Raw genomic sequence first — 25503 nt, 5'->3', positions numbered from 1 at the left:
ATGTTCCTAATCCTGCTCCAGTTGCTGCTGATTTCCTGTCTTTGTGAGACAAGGCCAGAAAGAGATTTGTTCAGAAAAAGGAGGAGGAAAGCTCTGTTTCTTCCCCAACACGATCAGGCAAGGGCTGGGCACAAAAGCCATAGTGGGGAGCTCTTGCTGGATGATTCAGCGGACTATGAAGAGATCGTGGAGCAGCAAGGACTGCTTGCATTTGCCCCAAGCCTGGCAGATGCCCTCCCCTCTATCAAGGACAGTAGGCGAGGGGTGAAGGAACCCTCCCGGCTACATTTCCCCCCCATGGCGCGCCACGTGGAGGATGCCGAAGACTGGGGTCAACCCCGAGAGTCCTTCAACCCTGAAGAAAGGCGCAGCCTCTTCCCTCCCCTCCTGATGAACGAGAGGAATATGGTGCCCCCCTACCGGAAGAATGCCAAGAAATTCTGGAACCATTTCACGTTCCAGAAGAACTCTGCTTCCCAAGATCTGATCCTGCCCATCAAGACCACGGAGGTGCTTCAGGAGACGTGCAAAACCCTGCCCTTCTCTCAGGTAAGAGCTCTGAGTGCCCCAGACTAGCCTGACACAAATAAAATATGTTAAAAGAAACCCAGCAAAACAGTTAAGGAGATAAAATAGCTTTACTAGGTTAAAGAATGCCTGAAAATGCAAGCTTTAGGGACTACTAAGGTCCATTGCTTAGACAATGCTGAGAAAGAACTAATGAGCACTTATCTCATAGGCTGCCCAAGTTAACGAATCCTTTTCTTCTATTTAGGTTAGGATTAGAGACTTTTATATATTCACACAAGACTTGGTTAGCCAAAATTATGGAAAAGCCAGACAAATTCTAGCTAGCACTTGTAATTAAAACTGAAGGAACCTATTTGTCCTAATATAATTTGAAGTCAAGATTTGTTTCAATACATTTCCAGCTTTATGAAGAAATTTATACAGAATTTCATATAGGCTCCCATGAATGTGGTTTAATTTGAATATCTTAAGCTCCAACCTTAGGGGTCTATATACTAAAGGGTTTCTCCCATTTTCTGTTTATGGGAATAATGCTTTGTAAAAAGAGCCCTTAGTTCATAAAATCTAGCATATGATCGGTGTACCAATCTTATGTTTACAGCTTGCTTTATTATATCTCTCTAAAAGCCAGACATACTAATAGGTTTGTCCCAATTTGTATCTATGGGAAATTTGTGGAAAAAAATGCTTAGGTCATCTGGCACTTAGTTTGCTAGTGTGATAAGCCATTGTAAGGTACAGGAGAAGATGAATCTGTAAGTTCTTAGCAGTGAGGGTGACCAGATGATTACATTTAGTCTGGGAGATAATATTCTTCACTATGCATAAGATGTGTGGGGCAGGAGGAATAGCCTAGTAGTTAGAGCAGTGGGGGCTACCAAACCAGGAGACCAGTATTCAAGTCCCCGCTGTCATTCCTTGTGACCTTGGGCAAGTCACTTTACCCATCCATTGTCTCAGGTACAAAACTTAGATTGTAAGCCCTCTGAGGATAGGGAAATACCTACAGTACCTGAATGTAAACCAATGTGATATCTCAGATCAAATGTCAGTATAAATAGATAAGATGTGAAATCCTAAGTAGCAGAATGCCCTAGGTAGGAAGTAGCTGACTGGTTGTATGATCTGGTCACCCTCTAATGATTTAAATCTGAAGACAAAATCTTCTGGCACCATCTAGAAATGCTTATCTCATAAAGCGCATTATTATAGCACAAGAAATTTGTGACATTAGGTGCATCAGCAACAAATCAATTGGATGCTTTACAATTGCAGTACTTCTAAAAGAGACATACAGTCACTTCTAAGGTGGATAATCTGAGTTCCTGGCTTGTATGCCAGCTTCCAAAGGCAATGCCACAATAACTCTTCCCCATCACAGCTGGGCTAACAGAGCTACTCATAAGTTATTCCTATGTGAGCTGTCAATATTATCTTGGGCAATAGTACTGATAATACATGAAATGCATTGAGAACACCAATAATCCAAAGTCCAAACACCTTAGAAGTTGAAGAATTTGCCAGTATTACTCATGACTTTTGTTCACTGGATTCAGGATGATTTAGGGCAACGTTGTGCCAAGCAGAAGGTTTCCAGCTAGGATGAGGCTGCTGAAAGCACTTTTGAGATCCTTAACACTGAAGAGTTTTGGAAAATAGATTCCTGAAATTGTCACCATTATCTTGTTTCATTGATAGCACTAACAGAGCTAATTGTGGAAAGGAGCTACATAAAGCTATATAAATGGAACCTGGGCCTAATCCTCCACATGCAGCTTACCTGCACAGTGACGCTTTCATCTCCGTCCTCTTTAAACCTATTTCTTATAACCCCTTCCTTTCACCACAAAGAAGCATCATCAATCATTGCAGTCAAACTGATTGGGCTTTGGCATAAACATTTCTGGAACTTTTTCTGCAAAACTGGTGGAGGGTGGAAATTCACTCTGGTTTTAATTGGCGCATTTGATCATGCCAGAAATCATGTATGTTATTTAGCATAATTATTACCTGATAAACCAGGTGCCAGTGTACCAGGAACCATTAACAAGATAAGTAGAAAGAAACCCTCCAAAAATCCCACCTTGTTGGTGCCATCACTGCAGGAAAGGTGGCTTGGTAGCCACATGGTGATTTCTCTCATCGGGGTCCCCAGTTACCTGCAACTTTTGCAGCTTCATCAAGGACTGCAAAATACAAAATACAACTTTTGCTATGAAATTGCCAGTTCTAAGGAATCATGGGAAATGAGGGGCAGGAAGCCAAGCATGAGCATGGGCATTCCATGAAGTTAGCAAGTAGCACATTTAAGACTAATCGGAGAAAATTATTTTTCACTCAACGCACAATAAAGCTCTGGAATTTGTTGCCAGAGGAGGTGGTTAGTGCAGTTAGTGTAGCTGGGTTCAAAAAAGGTTTGGATAAGTTCTTGGAGGAGAAGTCCATTAATGGCTATTAATCAATTATATTTAGAGAATAGCCACTGCTATTAATTGCATCAGTAGCATGTGATCTTCTTGCTGTTTGGGTAATTGCCAGGTTCTTGTGGCCTGGTTTTGGCCTCTGTTGGAAACAGGATGCTGGGCTTGATGGACCCTTGGTCTGACCCAGCATGGCAATTTCTTATGTTCTTATGAGAACCGAGGACCTCGCTTTTCTCCTTCCCCTAACACACTCAACTAGCCAAGAATAATAGTAGAAGGAGAACAGCGGTATTTTGGGCTCTGTCCTCTTCCTCTACCACCTGGGACCTGACTTGCAATTTGGAACACATGATGTCCCATGTGATTCAAACCATGAGTCTAGTCCTGGGCTACAATGGAGGAGGAGGAAGACATGACATGAGATGTCATAGCTCTCCTCCTCCTGCCAACTGGCTGGGAGGGGGGGGGGGGGGGATCAGCAGCGGGGAGTGGGGGAGTGAAAAGGATGATTAGCACAGAGTGACAACAGAGAGAGGGTGTAGGTAAGGGAGGGTGTGTGAATGTGAGAGAGAGGGAGGGAGGAGGGCAGGCAGAGATTGTGTGTGTGTATGTATGAGGGAGAGAGGAGATAAGGAGTGTGTGTATGTATGTGTGTGAGGGAGAGAGACAGGAGATGGGGTGAGTGGATGGAGTGAGAAAAGGAGTGGGCAGGATGTGTATGTCTGAGAAGAGATAAATATTGGGCAGGGTGTGTAGAAGAGTGTGTGTTAGAGAGAGAGGAGGTGGAATGTGTGGTGTGTGAATGAGAGAATGGTGATGGGGTGGTCAGTGTGTGTGTTTATGTGCATGTGTGTGAGTGAAGAGCAGTGTGTGTGTGTGTGTGAGAGAGAGAAAGAGAGATTGAATGGTGATGAAGTGAGTGGTCTGTGTATGTATGAGAAAGTGAGTGGCAATAGGTGTGTTGTCTATGTATGTCAGAGTTAAAATCTATGGGGGTGAACAGTGTGTGTGTGTGTGTGTGTGTGTGTGTGTGTGTGTGTTTTAGAGAGAGAGGTTATGGAGTGAATGGTGAGTGTGACACTATTCATCCTATAGCCTTTCTGAAGAAAGGCTATAGGATGAATAGTGTATGCGTGTGTGTGCAAGAGAGAAAAAGAGAATGATAATGGGAGTGAGTGGTGTATGTGTGTGCGAGAGGATGAAGATATGGGTGAGCAATATGCGTGTATGTGTAAAAGTGAATGGCGATAGAGGATCAGAGGTGTGTGAGAGAGGCTATGGGGTGAATGTTGTGTATATGTGTGTATGTATGAGTGAAAGAGAGAGAGAGAGAGAATGACAATGGGGTGAGTGATGTGTGTGTGTGTGTGAGAGAAAGAATGGTGATAAAGAGTGTGTGGTATGTGTGTATGAGAGAAAAGAAATGGGTTGAGTGAGGATATATGTGAGTGAGAAAAGAATAGGTGTGTGTGTGAGAAAGAGGAAATAGAGGATGTGCAGGTGTGTGTGCTAGGGAGGAAATCTTAGCTATGCATGTTTGAGAGAGAAAGAGGGAATTTGCACTGAAGGGGGGGGGGGGTGAAAGACAAGATCCTGACTTCTCCCTATCTCTAATCATTTCTCCCCATCTCCTCATCTCTTTTCCTCCCTCCCTCATCTCTGAGATCCTTCTTCTCTTTTTCCTCCCCATCCCCATAAGACAATCCCACTCTAAAACTCCCCCTTCCCCACACCAATCATTAAGACAATCCCTGGATCCTTATCCAAAAAAACTAAATCCCGCCCCCCCCCCCCCCCCCAAACTACACAATCTAGACCCATAAGAAAGATTTGTAAACAGCTTCATTTTTGTAATGTAAAGTTACATTTACATGTGTTAAACTGCAAGGTGCTGCAGACTCTCAGATCCTTTGCTGTAGAATCTGTCCCTGAGTTGCCCACAGGAAACTAGGCACATGTACCAGCACATACTGAATAGCATCCTGATGACCTCTCTCCTACACTTTTCTCAACTTTCCCATCTTCCTTTATCACTCTTAACTCCGCTTGTGCTGCTTCTCTGCAGGGCCCGGCTTTTCCTCTGGTACAGTTCCCGATTCGTCCTTCTATGGTGATACTATCTGCTGCTCCCTGCCTACTGCCAGCACCGTCTGGTGCACACTAAAAACAATAGGAAATAAAACACAAAATGTTTGGTGTTTTTTTTTTTCTATCATTTTTTTTATAATATGACCTGAAATAATGTAGACAATGTCATTGACATTGTCTATGTCGTTTCCAACGAAAGCATATCCCTACTTAAAGCTACAGTGGTGTTTGACAGCTTTCCCACCACTTATTTAACTGCGGCAGCTTTCCTGCCGTGTAGTCAGTAATGCTTGAAAAGCCATCATAGACCTAAGTACTTTTCTGTTATTCCATTTCTGTTTTCATGTGCATAAGATAAAGAAAGCTGGCTTGAACTGTTGCCATAAGTGGTCTATAATATGACAGATCATGTTATGCACAGAGTGCAGGGCTGGTCAACCTTTTACACATGAAGAGCTAAGAAATCGGAAGGCACAGCACCAAAGCGGCTCACGTTTCCAAAAGACAAGGAGTTAAGGGGAGGTGGCAGTATCCCCCCTTCCAACAGTATTTCTTCCTCTCCCTCAATATTCCCAGCCTGTCCCTGCCACTGTCTCTTTCAGTCCCATCCTGTTCTCAATCCCGCCAGCAGTCTTTTTCAGTTCCCCAACCCTGTCCACAGCAGTCTCTCTCAATCTCCTGCCGTTCTCTCTAGTCTCTCTTGAACTCCCCGCAAGTCTTTTTCAATCCCTCCACCCTATCTCCCCAAGTCTTTCAATCGTCCCACGTTTGCCTCTCACCGTTTTCTCTCTCTCAGTTCCCCCACCCATCTGTCTTCCCAATCTCTCAATCCTCCCACCCTATCCCCACAAGTCTCTCTCAATCCCTTTCCCTCTCCCTATCAGTCTCTCTTTCAGTGACGCAGCAGAACATTCCCCAGACCCCACTAGAACAATGACAGGGGTGCAGTGGCTCCAACATTAACCCTCCCTTCCTGCCACTTATGCTACTCTGCTCCTCCTCTCCTCAACCTCTGCCCACCATTAGTATCTACTCTGTTCCCACTCCCTCTCTTTCTCCCTCTCTCTCTCTCCTCTTTGACCTTCCCATCCAGTGTCCTCTCTGGCTCTCTCATATATATACTCCACCATTACCATTTGTGGCTCTCCCCCCTCCCCCTCCCCCCCCCACCTCTCCAACGTTCACCCCCTCTTGCATTTCCCCTCTCCAATCCCATGTATGTCTCTCTCAAAACCTTCCATATTCAATCACCATCTGTGGCTCCCTCACCCCTCAACACATATAGCTTCTTTTCTCACTCCTGCCCCTGTCCCCTTCCCTGTCCTCCTTTCATCCCCTTTAGCTTTTTCAACCTTCCTTCCATTTTTACAACTTATGACTGTCACCCATCCTCACCCTCCTTTCCCTTTCACCCCCCCCCCCCCCAATCTTGGCTCTGTCACAAACACACCCTCCTCACCACCTTTGCCCCATCCTGAAACCATTTCTATTTTTTTCATCCTCCCCCAATGATCTTTGCTGGCTTTCTCACACCCCTCTACTGCCTTTCCCCATTCTTTTGAATCCCTTCTACCCCCATGGCCTCTCCACTCCCTCCACATGGCTCTCATACAGTACCCTATCCTGGCCCTCTCTCCCTCCCTCCATTTCCCCCACCCAAGCCCTGGTCCCCTCACACCTTTTGCAAATCAGGTAGCAGTTTGGACCATGGAGAGGAATAAGGTGCCAGTCTAATCTGCATTGCTGACTTCTAGGAGATGGGGAGGGGAAAACAATATTCAAACACCCCCCCCCCCCCACCCCCACCCCATCTTCCCCAAGTATAAGCTTTTCCTTGTGCTATTCTCCCCCTAACTCTTGCAACATTCACCTCTTTGCCTGTCATTGCCCTCTGAAGCATTCATTCCCTCTAGGACCACTCCTCCCCCCAACATTCATTTCATGTATTGCTCCCCAAAGTCTTCATTAACTACATTCACCCCTCTTTCCCTTGCCACACGTTATTCTGGCCAGACTGCAGCTCCCCTTCCTTCTCTTTGCTGCCAGCTGGATGTCAAGCCTTGGAAGCACAGTGATCTGCCGGGCCTGGGGCTGTGTCCTCCACTTCCTTCCCTTCAGGCAGCAGCCCAAAGAAGAGCCCTCTACTCCAGGCAGCAGGTGTGTGTGTGTGTGTGGGGGGGGGGGTTTGGACAGGATGGTGAGAGGTGGAGCAGGTTGCTGACTTCCTCTTTGCTGTCCTGTTGGCTGCAGCCTCACTTCCTTCCTTCCCCTCCTGTCTTCCATCGCTTCTGATTGCAGAAGGTGGGGAAGAGAACAGGGCTGGGATCAGCAGAGAAACCCCCCTGCTCCAGCCCCTCTCGTCTGTCTCTGTGAGTTCAGGAGGGGAGGGACTAGAGCAGAATGACTCTTTTCTGCTTTTTTCAGTTGTGTGTGCTGCTCAGTTCTCATGTGGCCAGGAGAGCAAGGGCCACATTTTGCACATGAAAGAGCCACATGTGGTTCCCAAGCCACAGGTTGTCCACAACTGACATAATGAGATTTACCCTTCTTTGACTAAGCATAGGCACTTTATATGATACCATCAAATTCACCAATGAGTTATGAGTTTTGAACTTCTGAATGCCCAAGGCGATAGCAAAAGCCAGAAGAATGCTGGGCTGCATTGAGAGAGGAATATCGAGTAAGAAAAGGGAAGTGATTATCCCCTTGTACAGGTCCTTGGTGAGGCCTCTCCTGGAGTACTGTGTTCAGTTCTGGAGACCGTATCTCCAAAGGGACAGAGACAAGATGGAAGCGGTCCAGAGAAGGGCGACCAGAAAAGTGGAGGGTCTTCATCGAATGACTTATGAGGAGAGATTGAAGAATCTAAATATGTACACCCTGGAAGAAAGGAGGAGCAGGGGTGATATGATTCAAACTTTCAGATACTTGAAAGGTTTTAACGATCCAAAGACAACAATAAACCTTTTCCATCGGAAAAAAATCAGCAGAACCAGGGTTCAGGAGTTGAAGCTCCAAGGAGGAAGACTCAGAACCAATGTCAGGAAGTATTTCTTCACGGAGAGGGTAGTGGGTGCCTGGAATGCCCTTCCGGAGGAAGTGGTGAAGACTCGAACTGTGAAGGACTTCAAAGAGGCATGGGATAAACACTGTGGATCCATCAAGTCTAGAGGACATGAATGAAGAGTGGGTGGCTCACGGGAATGACGGCTACTGCCTGGAGATTATACCCTTATTCAATAAACATACACACGGTTAATGCGACTCCAACATTGCTCTAAGCTTCAACGGCAAGAGGAAGTGTGGAAAAAAAGAATTTGCATTCACAAAAAGCGGGGAGTAGCTTGCTTGTTACGGCGGTTACTACCCCAAACTAAATAAGCCAGATACTTTACTTTCAATGCATATCCAGCATAGCTCTCTGCTTCAATGGCAGGGGAGAAAGTCTGATACTTCATGCATATCCAGCATAGCTCTCTGCTTCAACAGCAGGGGAGAAAGTCTGATACTTCACTTTCAACACACATCCAGCATAGCTCTCTGCTTCAACAGCAGGGGGAACGTAGAAAGGTGGATCTATATACAGACAATAACCAACAAGGACTGAGTTACATAGCCTGGGTAAACAAAGGCATGGGTGCAGCTTGCTTATTGCGGCGGTTACTACCCCTAACTATGGTAGATATTCACTTGGATGCAGTTCCAACACTGCTCCCTACATTAATGTTGCTGGTGGAAGGGAAATAGAACCAAAAGGTTACTAAGAGCCAAGAGTAACAGAAGTTTGAGAGAAATTTAAAAAAAAAAAAAGTGCATAGCTTGCTGGGCAGACTGGATAGGCCGTTTGATCTTCTTCTGCTGTCATTTCTATGTTTCTATGATGTAGTTATATATACTTAGGTGCTTAAGTCTCATCTTAAAGGTCTTCCGCTGCAAACCCCACACCACACCATTTAAATAGTCTTTCTCTGAACCACCTCCACTCTATTTCATTTTGCAGGTACAGCCTCCAGGACAGGACACAATACTTCAGATAAGGTCTCACCAATGACCTGTATAATGGAATAATCACTTCCTTTATTCTATTAGTTATGCCTCTCCCTATGCACTCTTATCATCCTTCCAGCTTTGGGTACCTGCTTTGTCATACTGTTCTGTTACCTTGAAATTATCATGTTCATGTGTCAGAAAAACAGCATAGGCCAACAAAATAACATCATGATCTCTAGAAAGCACTGCTGCATAGTGGCCGTCATAGTGCAACTGGTAATGTCAGACCTGGTTGTAAACATGATACTCAATGGTAGCAAAAATAAAAATTCCACATATGTGTGCATAAGCAGTTCTGAGACAAGTTAACAAATAAAGGGGCCGATGCAATAAATGTGCCTAGAAAGCGGGCGCTGAACGGTCAGCGCCCGCTTTCTTAATGCACCTCAGGTGCCCCCAAGGGGGGGCGCCATGCAAATTTAAATTAGGGGGTCGCATCCCTAGCGCTCCTTGCTAACGAGAACCTGATTGGTTTCCCTAACTCGGCCGTCCGCCGGTTAGGAAAACTGACGCCAGGGGTTCAGGAAACAGATGCTTGTTAGTTGATCGTCCGTTTCCTGCACCCTACTGTCAAGTTTTGTTGTTGTTTTTTTTTAACTTGTTTCACTAAGGAAACAGTTTTTTCTGCTTTTCTGTACTTGTTTTAAATGAGCTCAGCTATTAGCGCCTGCTCCAGGCAGGTGTTAATAGCTGATCGCTGAATGTGCGTCCAAGATGCACATTTTTTTTTTTGCATTGGAGTGAATGCCTAATAGCCTCATTCACATGCATTTGCATGTCACACGCACTATTAGATTCACTCCGCGTCGGACGTGTGGTGAATAGGCACTAATCCCCTTATTGCATTAGGGGATTGATTAGCGCCTATTCAACTTGCCTCCGACTGCGGGTTATACAGTGTGCTCAGCTGAGCGCACTGTATTGCATTGGCCCCAAAGTTGGTACTGATGCAATACCAGAAAAGGATGTGTCAGATATATTCTATAGGACTACCTATCCCCTGACCATCTACCAGCCAGGCAGGGATCCTTCCTATCATGGTTCTAGTCATAGCAAAGCACAATAAATCTAGAATGTTCTCCATACCTTTACGATTGGATTCTTTTGCAATCTGTAGTATGCAGAATTAACAGTTTTATATTTCTACTCATAAAATCTTTTATTTCACATTGATTCCTAAGGACTTATTTTCCCATAATTGCATTTAAAAAGTTAAATAAAACTCCATGTTTAGTGTTGGAGTTTGGCATTTATTGTAGGTTTCATACCCTTTCTCCATGCTAATATAAGATTCAGAGCATGCTCAGTGGTCCCTCCTTCCCTATTCAAGATATGCATATCATTTTTTTTGGGGGGGGGAGGATGGAGGTATGGAGACATACATAGAAACATAGAAATGATGGCAGAAAAAGACTAAACGGCCCATCCAGTCTGCCCAGCAAGCTCCCACACTTATTTTCTCATACTTATCTGTTTCACCGACCACCAAGTTCAGGGCCCTTGTTGGTAACTGTTTGATTTGAATTTCCTGCCACCCCCTGCCATTGATGCAGAGAGTAATGTTGGAGTTGCATCAAAGGTGAAGCATAAGGCTTAATGGTTAAGGGTAGTAACTTCTGCATCAAGCAAGTTACCCCGATGCTTGTTTACCCAGACTGCACAGATCAATCTTGTTGGATGTTGTCTGAATGTAAATCCTTTTTTCCACATTTCCCCCTGCCGTTGAAGCAGAGAGCAACACTGTATATGTATTCAAAGTGAAGTATCAGGCTTAATTGGTTTTGGGTAGTAACTGCCGCAATAAGCAAGCTACCCCTATGCTTATCTGTCTACCCAGACTGTGTGGTTCAGACCTTGTTGGTTGTTGTCTGAATACAAATCCTCTTTTCCACATTTCCCCTTGCCGTTGAAGCAGAGAGCAATGTTGGAGTTGCATTAACCGCGTGAAGGCTTATTGAGTAACGGTAGTAATCACCAGGTAGTAGCCACCATTCCAGCAAGCCATCCCCATGGCTCTTCTCTTCATTACCATACTGGAAAATTAATAATGAGGCTCATCCATTTTACAATGAGGCTGATATTGCTTATCTCAGAATTGGGGTCAAAACTCAGCATAAAAGGAATTTACACAACATTTCAGAGATAGGCACCTCCTGTGAGGCACCATTATTTTAACATAGGATGCAATTATTTTTTCTCATATTTTTTAGCTAGAAAATTTTCCAACTACATATAGAGGTAGGAAGGTAATAATAAATGCTCAGCTAATCAGTTGGAAATATTCCTGCTGTACAGTTTAATAAGCAATGTTCCATCAAGTCATGTTTCAATAGCAATTGAAAATGGATTCAATTCTAAGAAGTGCAGTCATGCATATGGAGTAAAGTAAGCCAAAAAGAGCTTTATGTGATGGGTGGTGAAAGACTAACGTGCACGGACTGGGAGAGGGACATTGGGGTGATAGTCTGGCGATCTGAAGGCAGTCTGGCGATCTGAAGGCAGTGAAACAATGTGAGAAGCTGATAGTTAAAGCCAGAAGAATGCTGGGCTGCATAGAAAGAGAAATAACCAGTAAGAAAAAGGAGATGATAATCCCCTTGAGCAGGTCCTTGGTGAGGCCTCACCTGGAGTATTATGTTCAGTTCTGGAGACTGTATCTCAAAAAGGATAGAGACGGGATGAGGTGGTCTAGAGAAGGGTGACCAAAATGGTGTGGGGAGCTGTATCGGAAAACATAAGAACATAAGAAAATGCCATACTGGGTCAGACCAAGGGTCCATCAAGCCCAGCATCCTGTTTCCAACAGTGGCCAATCCAGGCCATAAGAACCTGGCAAGTACCCAAAACCTAAGGCTGAAAGATATGAATATACATACCCTGGAAGAGAGGAGGTGCAGGGGAGATATGATACAGACCTTCAGAGCTGAAAATAGTAAATGAATTAAAAAAGGCATGGGATAAACACTGTGGATACCTAAAGGCTAGAGGTGGAAATTAAGAAAAGGGTTCATGGGGGTAAACTGCAAGGAGTGGCAGCTACTATACCTAACAGAAGGAAAGGGGATGACTACTCTGAACCAAGTAATTTTCATGATTTTGACGCAATTGCAAAATCGCTCTCTGCTTCGACAGTGGGGGGAAAAGGTCAGGGCCCTGACTTTTATGGTTCAGGGTACAGATACGCAGACATTAGGGAAAAAGCGCAGGACTGCTTCTACAGCCAAGTCCAAAAGCAAAGCATGTCGAAGCAGCATTGTCTGAATTATCAAGAAGGCTTCTCACCCTGTAAAATTGTTGCTAGCAGTAATTTTGATATGGATTTGACAGTGCTGGATTTTGATTGTTAATATTACTACCCTTAACATAGGTTTTGGGGGTAATTTGCATGGAGCGGCAGTTAGTACCCTTAACAGAAACATGGGGTAACCTGCAAGGAGCGGCAGTTACTTCGATAGGAAACTTGCTGGGCAGACTGGATGTACCATTTGGCCTTTTTCTGCCATCAATACTATGTTACTAGGTTACAACAGAGACCATGTGCCTCAAGGCAAGTAATAGCAAATCACATTTTGGTAATCATTTCAGCTCAGGTTCAAATCCAGTAATGCACTATGGTAGACAACAAAGCAGTTCAGATCTAGTACAGATGCTTTGAATGCCTGAATGCAAGTGTTGGTTATTTTCTCCTTTCATTCTTCCCTTGCACATGAGCCTATGATTTAAACACTATGGGGTAGATTTTAAAAGGCCCATAAATCCCTGGGTTTACGTGTATGGCCGGGCCTTGCAGTCCTGGGCGAATTGGAGCGGACTGGGAGGGACCTGGGGAAGGCCCGAATGTGTCGCCGCGCGAACATTGCAAAAGTCCCTCCCCCTTGCTTGAGCCGCCCGCACATACGCGCGCAGATTATAAAATCCAGCGCAAATGTGCACATGGCCCATGGATTTTATAACATGTGCGCTGGATAACAACACAAAAACAGCTGAAAGTCACCAGTAAAAATGCAGAGTTGCTTATTTTTTTTCTCACATTTAAGTATTATATTAGAAAGACAGTATAAACATATGATTACGCTAACAATAATGGTAACCACACCCATTCCCCATTTAGAGTATATTATTGATCTATGTAACCGTATAATACTGGCACCTTTTGGATAACTTAGAAACCAAACCAAACATATTTGTGCCTAACTGTAAACCGTTGTGATGCTGCTCTACTAAACAACAGTATAGAAAAGTTTTTAAATAAATAAATAAATACATTAACATCTCTTCATACTGCTACAATCCAATATACTAGCTGTTTTAAAGTTCTGAACAGTCATATCTTTAAATTCCAACGTTTTAAATCTTTCTTTGTGGCCATTTAGTGAAGATTGTTGAGGACACACTTGTTCTTTAATAGTGTCCTTAAACAGAGAAACGTCATCTAATCTTTTACTGACAGTCCTTTCTAACAACACAATAGCCTCCATACATCTTTGAGGCCTATATTAGCAGGACACTGCAAAACAGGCTGCATAGGTACAACAGACTGAGATAGCCCCACCGACTGTTCCCAGTACCTGAAATTATTCCTCGCACCTTTAGATCAGTACTCGGTAGATCAAATTCTAAAGCTTTTTGCAAGGCTGGAGGAAGTGGAGGAATGCAATTGTCAGGGCTAAGAGTTGTTTCAGCCTCTAGCAAGCCAGTCGATGCTCCTTTGATGCCTGCAGCGAGGGCCATCCCCGGATAATCTTGTCCTAAGGAACCTGCAAAAAACTGAGGAATAGTTTGTTGCTGGAGAGGGCAAGAAGAAGAAGACTTCTAAACTTGACCTCGCCGTTTAACAATTATAAGAAAGTTATATAGCAAAAATCTTGGGGCAAGAAGTCAGACATATAAAGTCTCTGTGCCAAAATCCAAATTGGGCCTAAGGGGCGCGCCACCGGCCATCTCCTTTTAGGCCAGTGATGGCTAACCTATGACACGCGTGTCAGAGGTGACACGTCGAGACGTTTTTGCTGACATACGCAGGGTTTCAAGGACTATCGGGAATTTTTTATTTTTTATCGGCTGCGCCGAGCCTTTTCTTTTTCAGCTGCGCCGACCCTTTAAAATTTGTTTTTTTTTTATCCCTCTACCCTCCAGACCCCTCCACCAATGCCCCCGGGTGCAGGGAGGCTCATGCGGCGCAGCGATGAGGCTCAAGACAAAGATCGCATTTAAACGCGCTTATGCTCCTCCTCCTCCTTCCTGCCTGTGCTTCCCCAGAAGTAAACGTTGCCGGAGCCGCGTGGGCAGGAAGGAGGTGAAGCATCAGCGCGTGCAGAAGAGGAGCAGCATTTGCGTTTACGGGCCACCGCGAATTCCAAGTCGCAGCGGCCCGAGAAGAGGAAGAGGCCCGGTAGCAGGGCCGCCGCGGCCCGAGAAGATCAGGGCCACTGCAGAGCCCATCCTGCGGCGACCCGCGAAGAGGAGGCCCAGAGGTGAGAGAGAGGCTGAGGGTTTGTAGAGTGTGCATGTGTGCGTGTTTGAGATGAGCTGAGAGACTGTGTGTGGGAGTGAAGACCTGAATGTTTGCAGAGACAGCATGTGAGAGCCTCTGTGTGTTTGTGAGAGAGAGAGAGAGCATGTGCCAGTGAGAGCCTGTGTGTATGAATGATTGTATGAGAGAGAGCATGTGCCAGTGAGAGCCTGTGTGTATGACTGATTGTATGAGAGAGAGCATGTGCCAGTGAGAGCCTGTGTGTATGAATGATTGCATGAGAGAGAGCATGTGCCAGTGAGAGCCTGTGTGTATGAATGATTGTATGAGAGAGAGCGTGTGCCAGTGAGAGCCTGTGTGTATGAATGATTGTATGAGAGAGAGCATGTGCCAGTGAGAGCCTGTGTGTATGAATGATTGTATGAGAGAGAGCGTGTGCCAGTGAGAGCCTGTGTGTATGAATGATTGTATGAGAGAGAGCGTGTGCCAGTGAGAGCCTGTGTGTATGAATGATTGTATGAGAGAGAGCGTGTGCCAGTGAGAGCCTGTGTGTATGAATGATTGTATGAGAGAGAGCGTGTGCCAGTGAGAGGCTGTGTGCATGTGTGTGTGTGTGAGAAGAGAGAGAAAGCATATGAGAATGAGAACCTGAGTGTGTGTTTGAGGGAAGAAGATGGAGAGAAAAGAAACAGAAAAAAAGACAATATAAAAGGAATTGGCAAAAAATAAGAAAGGGAAGGTGGAAAAAAAAAAGCCTGTGACCAACCAATTAGAAAACTAAGATCAGACAGCAAAGGCAAAAAAAAAAAAAATTACTTTTTAGTGATTGGCACATGTAATTTTTGGGAATGTGCAATAGTAGCACTTTCTCTATGCGGATCTCACAATGTAGGAGATCAGCATGGAGAAAGTGGAAGCCCACGGGGCCTGCACAGAGGCAACAGAATGGGCTTCAGTGTCAGTAGCAGCAATCGGCACCTCCCCAATAGCCATGCGGTATCAGTGACAGTGGCAGCAGAGGAATGAGAGAGGCTCTGAGGTTGCTGGCAAAAGAGAGGGGGGTCTGCCTTTAGTGTGTGCATGTGTATGAATGGGAGTCTGCCTGGGGGTCTGTGTGTGTGAGAATGAATGTGTGCATGCCTGGGGGATGGGGAGGGAGTGGTGTGAAAATGAATGGGAGCCAATAAAAGAAACCGACTGACAGATGAAGTTTGTAACGCTTGCTTGGACTTGAAGTGTACGAAATACCAACCTTCAATTGAAGATTTAGCCAATGAAATTCAGCAACAAAAAAGTCACTAAGCAGGTAAGGTAAAGAATTATTTGTTTTTGCTTTATTAATAAATACAGTACATATTAAAATTATAACTTTTTGTTATTGATTAGAGCTACAAATATCACAAAATTATGGATTTTTCTAGAAGTGACACACCACTCGAGTTATGCTCGGTTTTTTTATGAATTTTGACATACTGAGCTCAAAAGGTTGGCCATCACTGTTTTAGGCACTCATCAGCGCCTCTAGATGATGTCATTACCGTACAGGAGGAGGGGAGCCAAGCAGACAAAGATATTCTGGGGACTTGGGCAGGCAGCAGAAAGCCAGAGAGAATTTCTTTGGGCCCAGCCACTACTGCAGGCTACCTCCTTTTAGGCACTCACTGGTGCCTCTAAAGAGGTTAGCCAGGTAGCCAAAAATGTTCCAGGGACACAGGCAGGCAACAGAGATCAAGAAGTCCTTCAGGCCGCACTGCCTCCATTGTATGCAAATCTATCTCATGTATATTCATTATGGATATCTTCTACACCTGGCCTGTTCGTGGTTCTCAAGGACCTGAATTGGCTACTTCAGCTTAAAAGTTCTACAGATCCATCCATATCATGTCCTACTGTAACTGTTCAGATTGCTAAGCCCAACACAGACCAGCAGACTCATCTTGCCTGCTTACATAGATATCCCAATGTACAGGCACTATCCTATTGGGCCACTTCTTCCCCTGAAATTCTTCTGACCCCTGGATGTCTGCCTCCTAAAAATATTCTGTTTCCTGCTGATTAAGCCCCTAATTACTTACCTGGACCTAGCAATAGTTACAGCTACGTACCAGCAGCTCCTTCCTCCTGATTGAGTCTGAGTCCCTGTCAGAGTTTTGAATGGGCTTTCCTCAAAAGAAGAAGGACAGAGTCTGGAGGAGGCCATGGGCCTTGGTAAACAAGAAGCTCGAGAAGCAAACTCACCATGCACAGCACCAGAGTGATGTCTTCACCTACTGCTGTGGCTGTTTCTCAAGGATTGAGCCCGGAGGTCCAGGGCGTGGCTGGGACTTGATGGTTTGTGGAGTACCTGAGGGCATAGGCAGATAAAGGCTTTGGCCTAGTTGTAAATGAATAAGCTGGCAAGTATCTGAAGTCAGTCATGCATCAGAAGTCAGATCTTGAACAGAACTCAAGAGCTGTTCACTCATTCAGCATTTCCACAGAAAGCTGTTAGGACCAGCAAATGTGTGTCAAATGGAGTCTCCTTATATAAAACTTCCAAACAGGGGACACACCCAAGGCTGGTCCAATTGGGAGCTTCCTGGAGGAAGGACCTCTTCTGCTGGGTACACTAGGTAATTACTACCAAAGTGTTTCATGATCAGCCAATCCTGTGGTTAATCCTGAGAGTGTGTGCCCCAAATTCCAAGGGTCACATGCTGTACCTTACAGGGTACCCCTCCTGTGGGCTGAGGTCTGAGTGTTCTCTGTAGAAATAGGCTTGGAATCTATCAGCATGTACATGTTCTGATAGTTCCCAGCTAAAATCCTCTAGATCATATCCCTTTCCGTCAATAAGTTCAGCTATCCTTGAATGTATCTTGCATCCAGGATTTGCTGGATAATAAACGTCGGCCCTGAACTGAAAATGGCTTTGGAGAGGAGCATTGGTGCTCTGGAAAAGGATTATATGGTTTTAAGAGGGCAACATGAAACATTGGGTGGATATGCAGGTTGGTGGTGAATGCTATGGGGTTAATCTGCTGCTGGATGTTAAATAGACCCATGTAGTTTTGGTCCAGGTTTTCTCGGGCCTCATGCTTTTCACATTGCGATTGGCGACCTAGACTTTGTCTCAACGGTGGAGGCTGTCTCCATTGTCTGTCTGAAAACCTTTTTTGGGCTTCTTTGGCTTTTCCTAGATCTCCATGAATTTGGATATGCAAATAACCCAAGGTATTTACCCAGTTGACTGCTGCAGGGACTGGGGACTGACTGGTTTCTCCTGAATGGAAATGTGGATATAAATCTTGATTGGAAAAAGAACAATGAGGTCTTATTGAATGAGTGTTCGGAGTTGTATGTGAACTCTGCCATAGGAAGCAGTTGTAACTAGTTGGTATGCTGATAATTGCAAAAGCAATGCAGATACTGCTCCACGGTTTGGCTTAGATGTTCCATTTGTCCTTTAGACTTTGGGTAATAGGCCACAGTCTTAGGAGCCTGGTGATGTCCTTCCAAAACCTGGCTACAAACTGCAATCTTCAGATCAAGACAATGTGGGATAGCAACCACTGTAGCTGAATTACTTCCTTGAACAGGAGTCTCGCTGTCTCTCAGGAGAAAGGAAGACAGATGATGAGCACCAAGTAAGCCATTTTCAAGAATGAGTCCGCAACAACCAAGATTGTGGACTTACCTTGGAAAACTGGAAGATCAGTAATAAAGTCAAGGTTAATCCATTGCTAGAGTTTCTCTGGCACCAGCAAAGTGTTCAATAAACTATGGGGCTTTGGCATGATATTTTGTTGTGAACACAGACTCACAGAAGGACATATACTTTGCAATGTCTTTTTTTCCAACTGGCTGATCAGTTCCTTGGTTTTACAGAGTCTTGGGTGATCCACCAGAAGGGAGTCATGACACATCTGGAAGGTTTCCAGGGATAGGCCGAATTTTAAAACAGCCACGTGTGTGAAAAACGGGGGTTACGCGTGTGGCAGGGCCTTGCACACACCGCTTGAATTTTAAAAGGGGCCCAGCCACACGCGTAACCCCCGTTATACACAGAAGTGCCGGGCCCAGAGAAAGAGGCAGGGAGGGGGGGGAAGGGAGGCGCGGGGCTGGAGGTGGCCGGTACAGCAGCCATTTGTTGCTGTGCCGGGGAAGCATGCACTGGCAGTTGGCCAGCATGCGCAAGTTGCTTCTGCCCCATTGGAGCAGTAAGCAATAAAACAAACAAAAAAGAAAGGTAGGCGAAAGGTTTTAGGGGGTGGGGAGGAGAGGGGAAGAGGAAGGGAGTATGGATAGGGCGGTAGGGATGTTCCTCCCAGTATGCTTCTTGCATCTAAGAATCCAGCTTGAAGCCTGATCTGTCTTCACCAATGCTACCAACATGAAGATGATGCTTGTCTACTTGCCACTCTTGTTCTGACTAATTTGAACCAAGAACCAGTCCTTACTCCAAGATGCTACCATTCATCTGTGCCTCCTGCTCAACCTAGACTCTTTGTCCTCAATTCCTGCCACCTTGACTACTAGAAAGTGAGATGCAAGCCTTGCTGTCCTGCAAATCCTGTATCCTGCCTGTCTTATGTCTTCAATGTTTGTTTACGTCTTGCCTGGATCTTCGACCTTCTTTGCCATGTCTTCAGCTACAAGTATCTCCATTGCTACAGTTCCTCGCCAAGAAATTCCAGCTTCTGTTGTTGGACCCTTGATTTCCCTCTGACAGTATGGAGCGATTCCTTCACCCTTCCAAGCTGTTGATAAGAGGCTTGAGGAGGGGGTCTTTGAGGAGGGGGTACTGTTAGGATTCTGCCTGTGGGCCGAGTCACAGGCAGTTCCCTGCCTTCTGTGGCCAACCAGGCCGCCGTCGCCATTCCCAAGCGGCGGACCGAGTTGCTGCACTGTCGACGCCTCCACGGCCCTAGTGCCGCCGTCCAGCCCGATGCCTCTTTCTTCTTCGCGGCTCCTAGCCGCCGCCGGGATTTCCTCTTCGCGGCATGGAGTGCTGCTGCCTGAGCGGCAGGGAAGCCACTGTCTATCTTTTTCATGGCAGGAATGCCGCCAGCGTGGCCTCCCGTTTGTTTCCTGTCTTCTGCTCCCCATAGGCACCTCAGCTCAGCTTTTAAAGGGCCAGCAGCGGGAAAAGCCCCGCAGCCCTCTGGAGTGACATCATCAACCTGTTCCCGGATTAACCCTATAAAAGGGCCCTGCTTCTGTTCCTCAGGGCCTTCAGACCCAGTCTTCACAGCATCTGTGGTCTTCTTCGGATTCAGGTCCACCGTGGTCTTCCTGTGCCTTGATGGATCTTCGTTCCTTGTTCTTCTTGTTCCTGAACTTCGTTATCCTGATGTTCCTGGTCTCAACCCTCGTCAGAGCTCCCTCGTCACTTGTCTCCTGTCCTGATGTTCCAGATGTCCAGTTCTCTTGATGTCCTGTGTCCTGAGGTTCCATGTTCCTGATGTCTGATATTCCTGTCCTGACTCCGTCCGTCTCATCTTCAGCTCTTCGTCCAGTTCCCTCATCTGTTCACCTTTCCTGGTGTGCCACTATAGTGGTCCGTGACCAGACCATGGGGGGGGGGGGGGGGGGGCTGTGTAGGGCACCTAGTGGTACAAGGCCTTCTTTTCATCTGCAGCACAAGCCTCTGGAAGACTCTTGTTTTTAATGCCTTGCTTCTGAGAATCCTGAGTCTTGAATCCTGTCCCAGTCTTCAGAGTCCCTTGTGCCTGCTTCCGTCCAAGCCTAAGACTCTGCCAGAACCTGCTCTGCTTCAGCGTGGTCCGTGACCAGCCACAGGTGGTTGTGTAGGGCGTGCCCTGGTGCAGGCCTCTACTGAATCTTCATCATGTTCCAGTCTCAAGTTCCACTTCTTCGCCTGGAGTCTGCTTCACGTTCAGCGTGGTCCGCAACCAGCCATGGGGGCTGTGTAGGACACTGCGATGCAGTTCTCACCCAGTACTTTCGCCTGACTTCTGAATCCTTGCCTGAAACCTCCGAGCAACCTGAATCCTTGTCTGAGTCTTCTGAGTATCCTGAGTCCTTGTCTGAGTCCTCCGAGTCTTCTGAGATTCCAAGGCTTCGTCTGGGTCTTCTGAGTATTCAAGTCTATGTCTGAATCCTGTGAGTATCCTGAGTCTTTTTGTTCCTGCCCTCAGCCTCCATCTGGCCTCACGCAATCGTCATTCCCAAGCAGTGGGTCCGGAAGGGCTATCGAGTGGCCGGAGGGCTACTTTTGAGACCAGCATTGCATTGCTGTGTCTCATTGGTGAGTGTAGGTCCAGTGGAGGGCTGAGCCTGCCTTGTTCCTGTTCTGGATAATCCTCATCTTGTCTTCAGTCCAGCCTTGCCTCTGCTCCACCCATGCTCGTACCTGCTCACCTCTCGCGGTGTCTCTTGGGGATCCTCCCTGAGCCGCGCCGTGATCCAAGGGTTCACATTCTCCCTTGAGATGAGGCCGCGCTTCCTCGCTCCTAATAGGGCCTAAAGGGCGCGCTCCCCAATACCAGCAGAACTTAGGCAAGGGTCTCTGCAGATGACTGGGGACATGTCCAAGGCCAGGCTAGGATTGTAGGCAGGCATCAATTAGGCTTATCCAGAGTCCAGGCAAAGGTAAGAGGCAGGCAGTATTCAGGCGTATCCAGAGTCCAGGCAAGGGTCAGAACCAGATATCCATCCAAGGAAGTGGAAGAGGGATAGATAGGGCTGAACAGGCAAGGTAGGAGCAGGCTGGGCAGACGAAGACTGGAACAAGCTGGAACGAAGGCTGGTAGCAACACACACTACAAGAGTAGCTGGACCTGTTGCAGAGGCAAGGTGCATCAATGGAACTGCCCTTATATACAGCAGTGCTGCTGACATCATCACCAGGGACTGTGGGGACTTTGCCACCACGGTCCCAGTTAACATGGCAGATGTTGGGAGCACCTAAGAAGAGGCGCAGTGCATTGAGGCTGGTGGCATGGTGTTCGGCAGCATGTCAGCAGCATTTTGCCATGTCAAGTGGCAGAGTGGCTGGCCCAACCAGAAAGGTAAGGATGGCAGTTCACAGGAGCAGCCCGCCGAATACAACAGTCAGGGCAGGTGGCAACCAGCATTAATACCCAGGCATGGGTCAGGGCTGTTGCATCCGTCGGTCTCAGGCGGCTTCGACCTTTGTGCCTCACCTTTCTCTCTGCTCTCCCCGCTAACCTTGGGAAGATGGCTACCGCCGCGTCTGCATGCCGCTCTCTTCAGCGTCCCCGCAACGGCTATGGCAAAGGCTCGCCATGTTTCTCCTAAGGGCCTCCTAGGGTGCGCGCACACACGCCACCCATGTCTATTAGGGATGTGAATCGTTTTTTGACGATTTAAAATATCGTCCGATATATTTTAAATCGTCAAAAAATCGTTAGGGCCACGATACAATACCAATTCCCCCGATTTATCGTTAAAAAATCGTAAATCGGGGGAAGGGGGAGGGCAGGAAAACCGGCACACTAAAACCCCCTAAAACCCACCCCCGACCCTTTAAATTAAATTAAATCCCCCACCCTCCCAAACCCCCCCCAATGCTTTAAATTACCTGGGGATCCGGCGGTGGTCCAGTACGGCGGCGGTCCGGAACGGCCCCCTCAATAGAATCGTGTTGTCTTCAGCCGGCGCCATTTTCAAAATGGCCGCCGCAAAATGGCGGCGGCCATAGACAAAAACGATTCGACGGAGGAGGTTGTTCCGGACCCCCGCTGGACTTTTGGCAAGTCTTGTGGGGGTCAGGAGGCCCCCCCAAGCTGGCCAAAAGTTTCCTGGGAGTCCAGCGGGGTTCCGGGAGCGATTTCTCGCCGCGAATCGTTTTCGTACGGAAAATGGCGCCGGCAGGAGATCGAGTGTAGGAGGTCGTTCAGCGGCGGTCCGGAACCCCCGCTGAACGACCTCCTACAGTCGATCTCCTGCCGGCGCCATTTTCCGTACGAAAACGATTCGCGGCGAGAAATCGCTCCCGGAACCCCGCTGGACTCCCAGGAAACTTTTGGCCAGCTTGGGGGGGCCTCCTGACCCCCACAAGACTTGCCAAAAGTCCAGCGGGGGTCCGGAACAACCTCCTCCGTCGAATCGTTTTTGTCTATGGCCGCCGCCATTTTGCGGCGGCCATTTTGAAAAATGGCGCCGGCTGAAGACAACACGATTCTATTGAGGGGGCCGTTCCGGACCGCCGCCGTTCTGGACCACCGCCGGATCCCCAGGTAATTTAAAGCATTTGGGGGGGTTCGGGAGGGTGGGGGATTTAATTTAAAGGGTCGGGGTGGGTTTTAGGGGGGTTTAGTGTGCCGGCTCACGATTTTAACGATTTTTCACGATAGTTTACACACCCAAACGGCAACAATACGATTCCCTCCCCCTCCCAGCCGAAATCGATCGTTAAGACGATCGAGGACACGATTCACATCTCTAATGTCTATATCCATGTCATGGCGGGAACTTCAGGGGCATCCCCCTCGAGTGACGTCAAGCCATCCGGGTATTTAGCCTGCCCTTGTTTGCTAGCTCATCGAGTTACCAAGGATCAGATATGGATTGGATAAGGATCGGATTAGGATCGTGAATGGATTGAAAGCCTCTGGTCTGAGCTACTCTGCTGCTTCCTTGCTGCCGGTGGAAGCTCTCTCTGCCCTTCGGGGTATTTCTCTAACCTGGGCACCCGCTCCTCGGGGGCCCTTTACTTTCTTTCAAGTGCCTATCTGGGATCAAGTACTCGCTCCTCGAGGGTCTGCTCTCCCGCTCCTCGGTGCCTGTGTTCATCTACTTCTGCCTGCTGGGATCTCCACCTATACAGCTACCAACTTAGTGAGTAATCTAACTTTCTCAGTCTGTCTCATTTACAGCTCTGCTGCGCTGGGAACCTGCATCCGGATATCCCTATACTATCTCTGTGAGATGGGTCTCCTCAGCCGAGGGTCCCTGGACTGCTATCTTTGGATCACCTCACTACTGCCACCTCTGGTGGAACATCAGCTGTATAATAAAAGACAAATCTTTGTGTTTGTGTGTCCCGAGTCTAGCCTAGTACTGTGGTTCCCCACGGGGCTCCTCCCTGTGGGCATGGTCATCTCTACAGTACCCAAGAATCCACTCAAACACCTCTAAACCATAACAAGGGCAATGTCAGGCATGGGTCAAGGCACAGTTGAGCAATCCGAAGAAGGAGCCAGACAGGGCAAACAGAAAACAGGAGCAAGGTAGATGCGAGGCAGGTTGGAGTGAGGCAAGGCAGGCTGGAATGAGGCAATTCAGGAATGAGGCAAGGCAGGAATGAACAAACTACACTTCAAAGCAGGAGAACCTGTTGCTGAGGCATCGGCTGGAAGTGCAGCTGGACTTTAAATCCCGAGTCTACGTTAATGTCATCTTTACAAACCACTCCTCACTTCCCACTGTGGGGCCTTTACGTTCTAGTGCACGCTGTTCTACCGCCTAAGGAGAGCCTAAGAGGAAGGCATATAGCAGTGTCCCTGCCACTGAACGTACTGCAGTGCCTGGGGGTGAGTGCAGCCAGTCGAGAGGTTGGGGGGCACCCACTGGCGAAGTTGAGGGCCTAATAAACCTCTTTTATAGATTGAACTCTGTGGGAGTACCTACAGGACAGAGTGCAGAGTTCACGTTCAAACAGATAGGGAGTAAATCTGTCTGAACTGAATTTTGTTCACCTAAAATTATCCGGCTACATGTAGCTGGATAACTAAAAAATCCTAACCAATTATTTGAATATTTTTTATTTATCGAGCCTTGTGAGGCCAGATAACTTGGTACTTAAATGGATATCTGCTGTGTTAGTGAATGAACTAATATAGGGTAAACATTTCCTGAAGTCCTGGTTCCATCCAGTGTATAACAGGTCAATGGAGAAAAATGCTGCCCCAATGAACAAAACTTCAGGGGAGTGTAAAAGGTTTGCTGAGTAGCACACTTCTTAATCTTTTTATCACTTTCACAGTTTAGGAATGAACATAATTTCCAAATTTCAAGAACGTAATTCACAATGACACCATGCCAAAAGAAAACTGGGAGGAAACTGGGAGGAAAAAAAGACAGTAGCTGTGTATGATCATTACTCCATGTGGCACATCTTTTATATTTTCCTAATGTCTTCTGACAAAAGTTAACAGGGAAAACTGCTCTCACCTGACACAATGAATTTCCAGATCTGATGACAACGTTCCATGCACCGCACTATAAAAGGGTTTGACATTCTGGCATGCAAAATTAAAGTAGCACACCGAATAATGTGTAGAATTACCCACAATGTAAAAATGCACCTGACGCACTACCATAAAATATAAAAACGCTTACAGGCTTGTTTTTCTTTGTCATTGTCATTTTTGGGACACATCATAAACCAGTAGCTCAACAAATCAAGGTATAATGAAACTTCTTTTTTATTTTTCTGCAATGGCATTTCCTAGAACATAGTGATAATTCCTCAGAAATATCTTATAAAAGGAGATCCTAGAATCAGAACAAAACTGAATGTCATTTATATGTTAAAACATGCAAAAAGGCTTAATTAGAAACACACAATTTTTTCTTTCTTTTTTTTTTTTTAGAGCATCATACAGGAGAACTGTGAAGAGACGGTGATGCAAAATAATCTCTGCTTCGGGAAGTGCAGCTCTTTTCACGTTCCTGGCCCTGAAGATCATTCCTACACCTTCTGTTCCCACTGCCTGCCCTCCAAGTTCACCATGAGCCAACTGGCAATGAACTGCACCCTGCCTTCTGCCGTGGTGAAAACGGTCATGGTGGTACAGGAGTGCAAGTGTGAGGTCCAGAAAGGCGGGCCCCTTCAGCTGGGGCCTCCCTAAAAAGACACCAAGACCGACTCACAGGCCAAGCGTTAGTGGCATGCGAGTCGGCACAGACTCCAGGTGAAGCTAAACAGGGTAGCTTGTGTGGTTTTCCAAAGTTATAACCAAAAGAATG

At 46.6% G+C, this 25503-nt stretch overlaps 1 protein-coding gene across 1 annotated transcript; it reads left to right on the top strand.

The window, feature by feature from the left end:
* On the top strand, positions 1-25487 carry CER1 (cerberus 1, DAN family BMP antagonist). The gene is made up of 2 exons (XM_029613211.1): positions 1-549; positions 25128-25487. Exons 1-2 carry the CDS (start codon positions 1-3, stop codon positions 25383-25385), a joined length of 807 nt encoding a protein of 268 aa, XP_029469071.1. The 3' UTR covers positions 25386-25487.
* Positions 25488-25503: the final 16 nt, after the last annotated feature.

The sequence above is a fragment of the Rhinatrema bivittatum genome, chromosome 1 (genome assembly GCF_901001135.1).
Source record: "Rhinatrema bivittatum chromosome 1, aRhiBiv1.1, whole genome shotgun sequence".
Lineage (NCBI taxonomy): Eukaryota > Metazoa > Chordata > Amphibia > Gymnophiona > Rhinatrematidae > Rhinatrema > Rhinatrema bivittatum.
Note: the sequence above shows the minus strand (reverse complement) of the source record. Positions and strands in the feature narration are given on the sequence as shown.

Excerpts from the sequence above, each read along its gene's own strand:
- CER1 (XM_029613211.1), top strand. The coding sequence starts at position 1 with ATGTTCCTAATCCTGCTCCAGTTGCTGCTGATTTCCTGTCTTTGTGAG. Across the intron at positions 550-25,127 it reads AAACCCTGCCCTTCTCTCAG|AGCATCATACAGGAGAACTG; the intron begins GTAAGAGCTCTG and ends TTTTTTTTTTAG.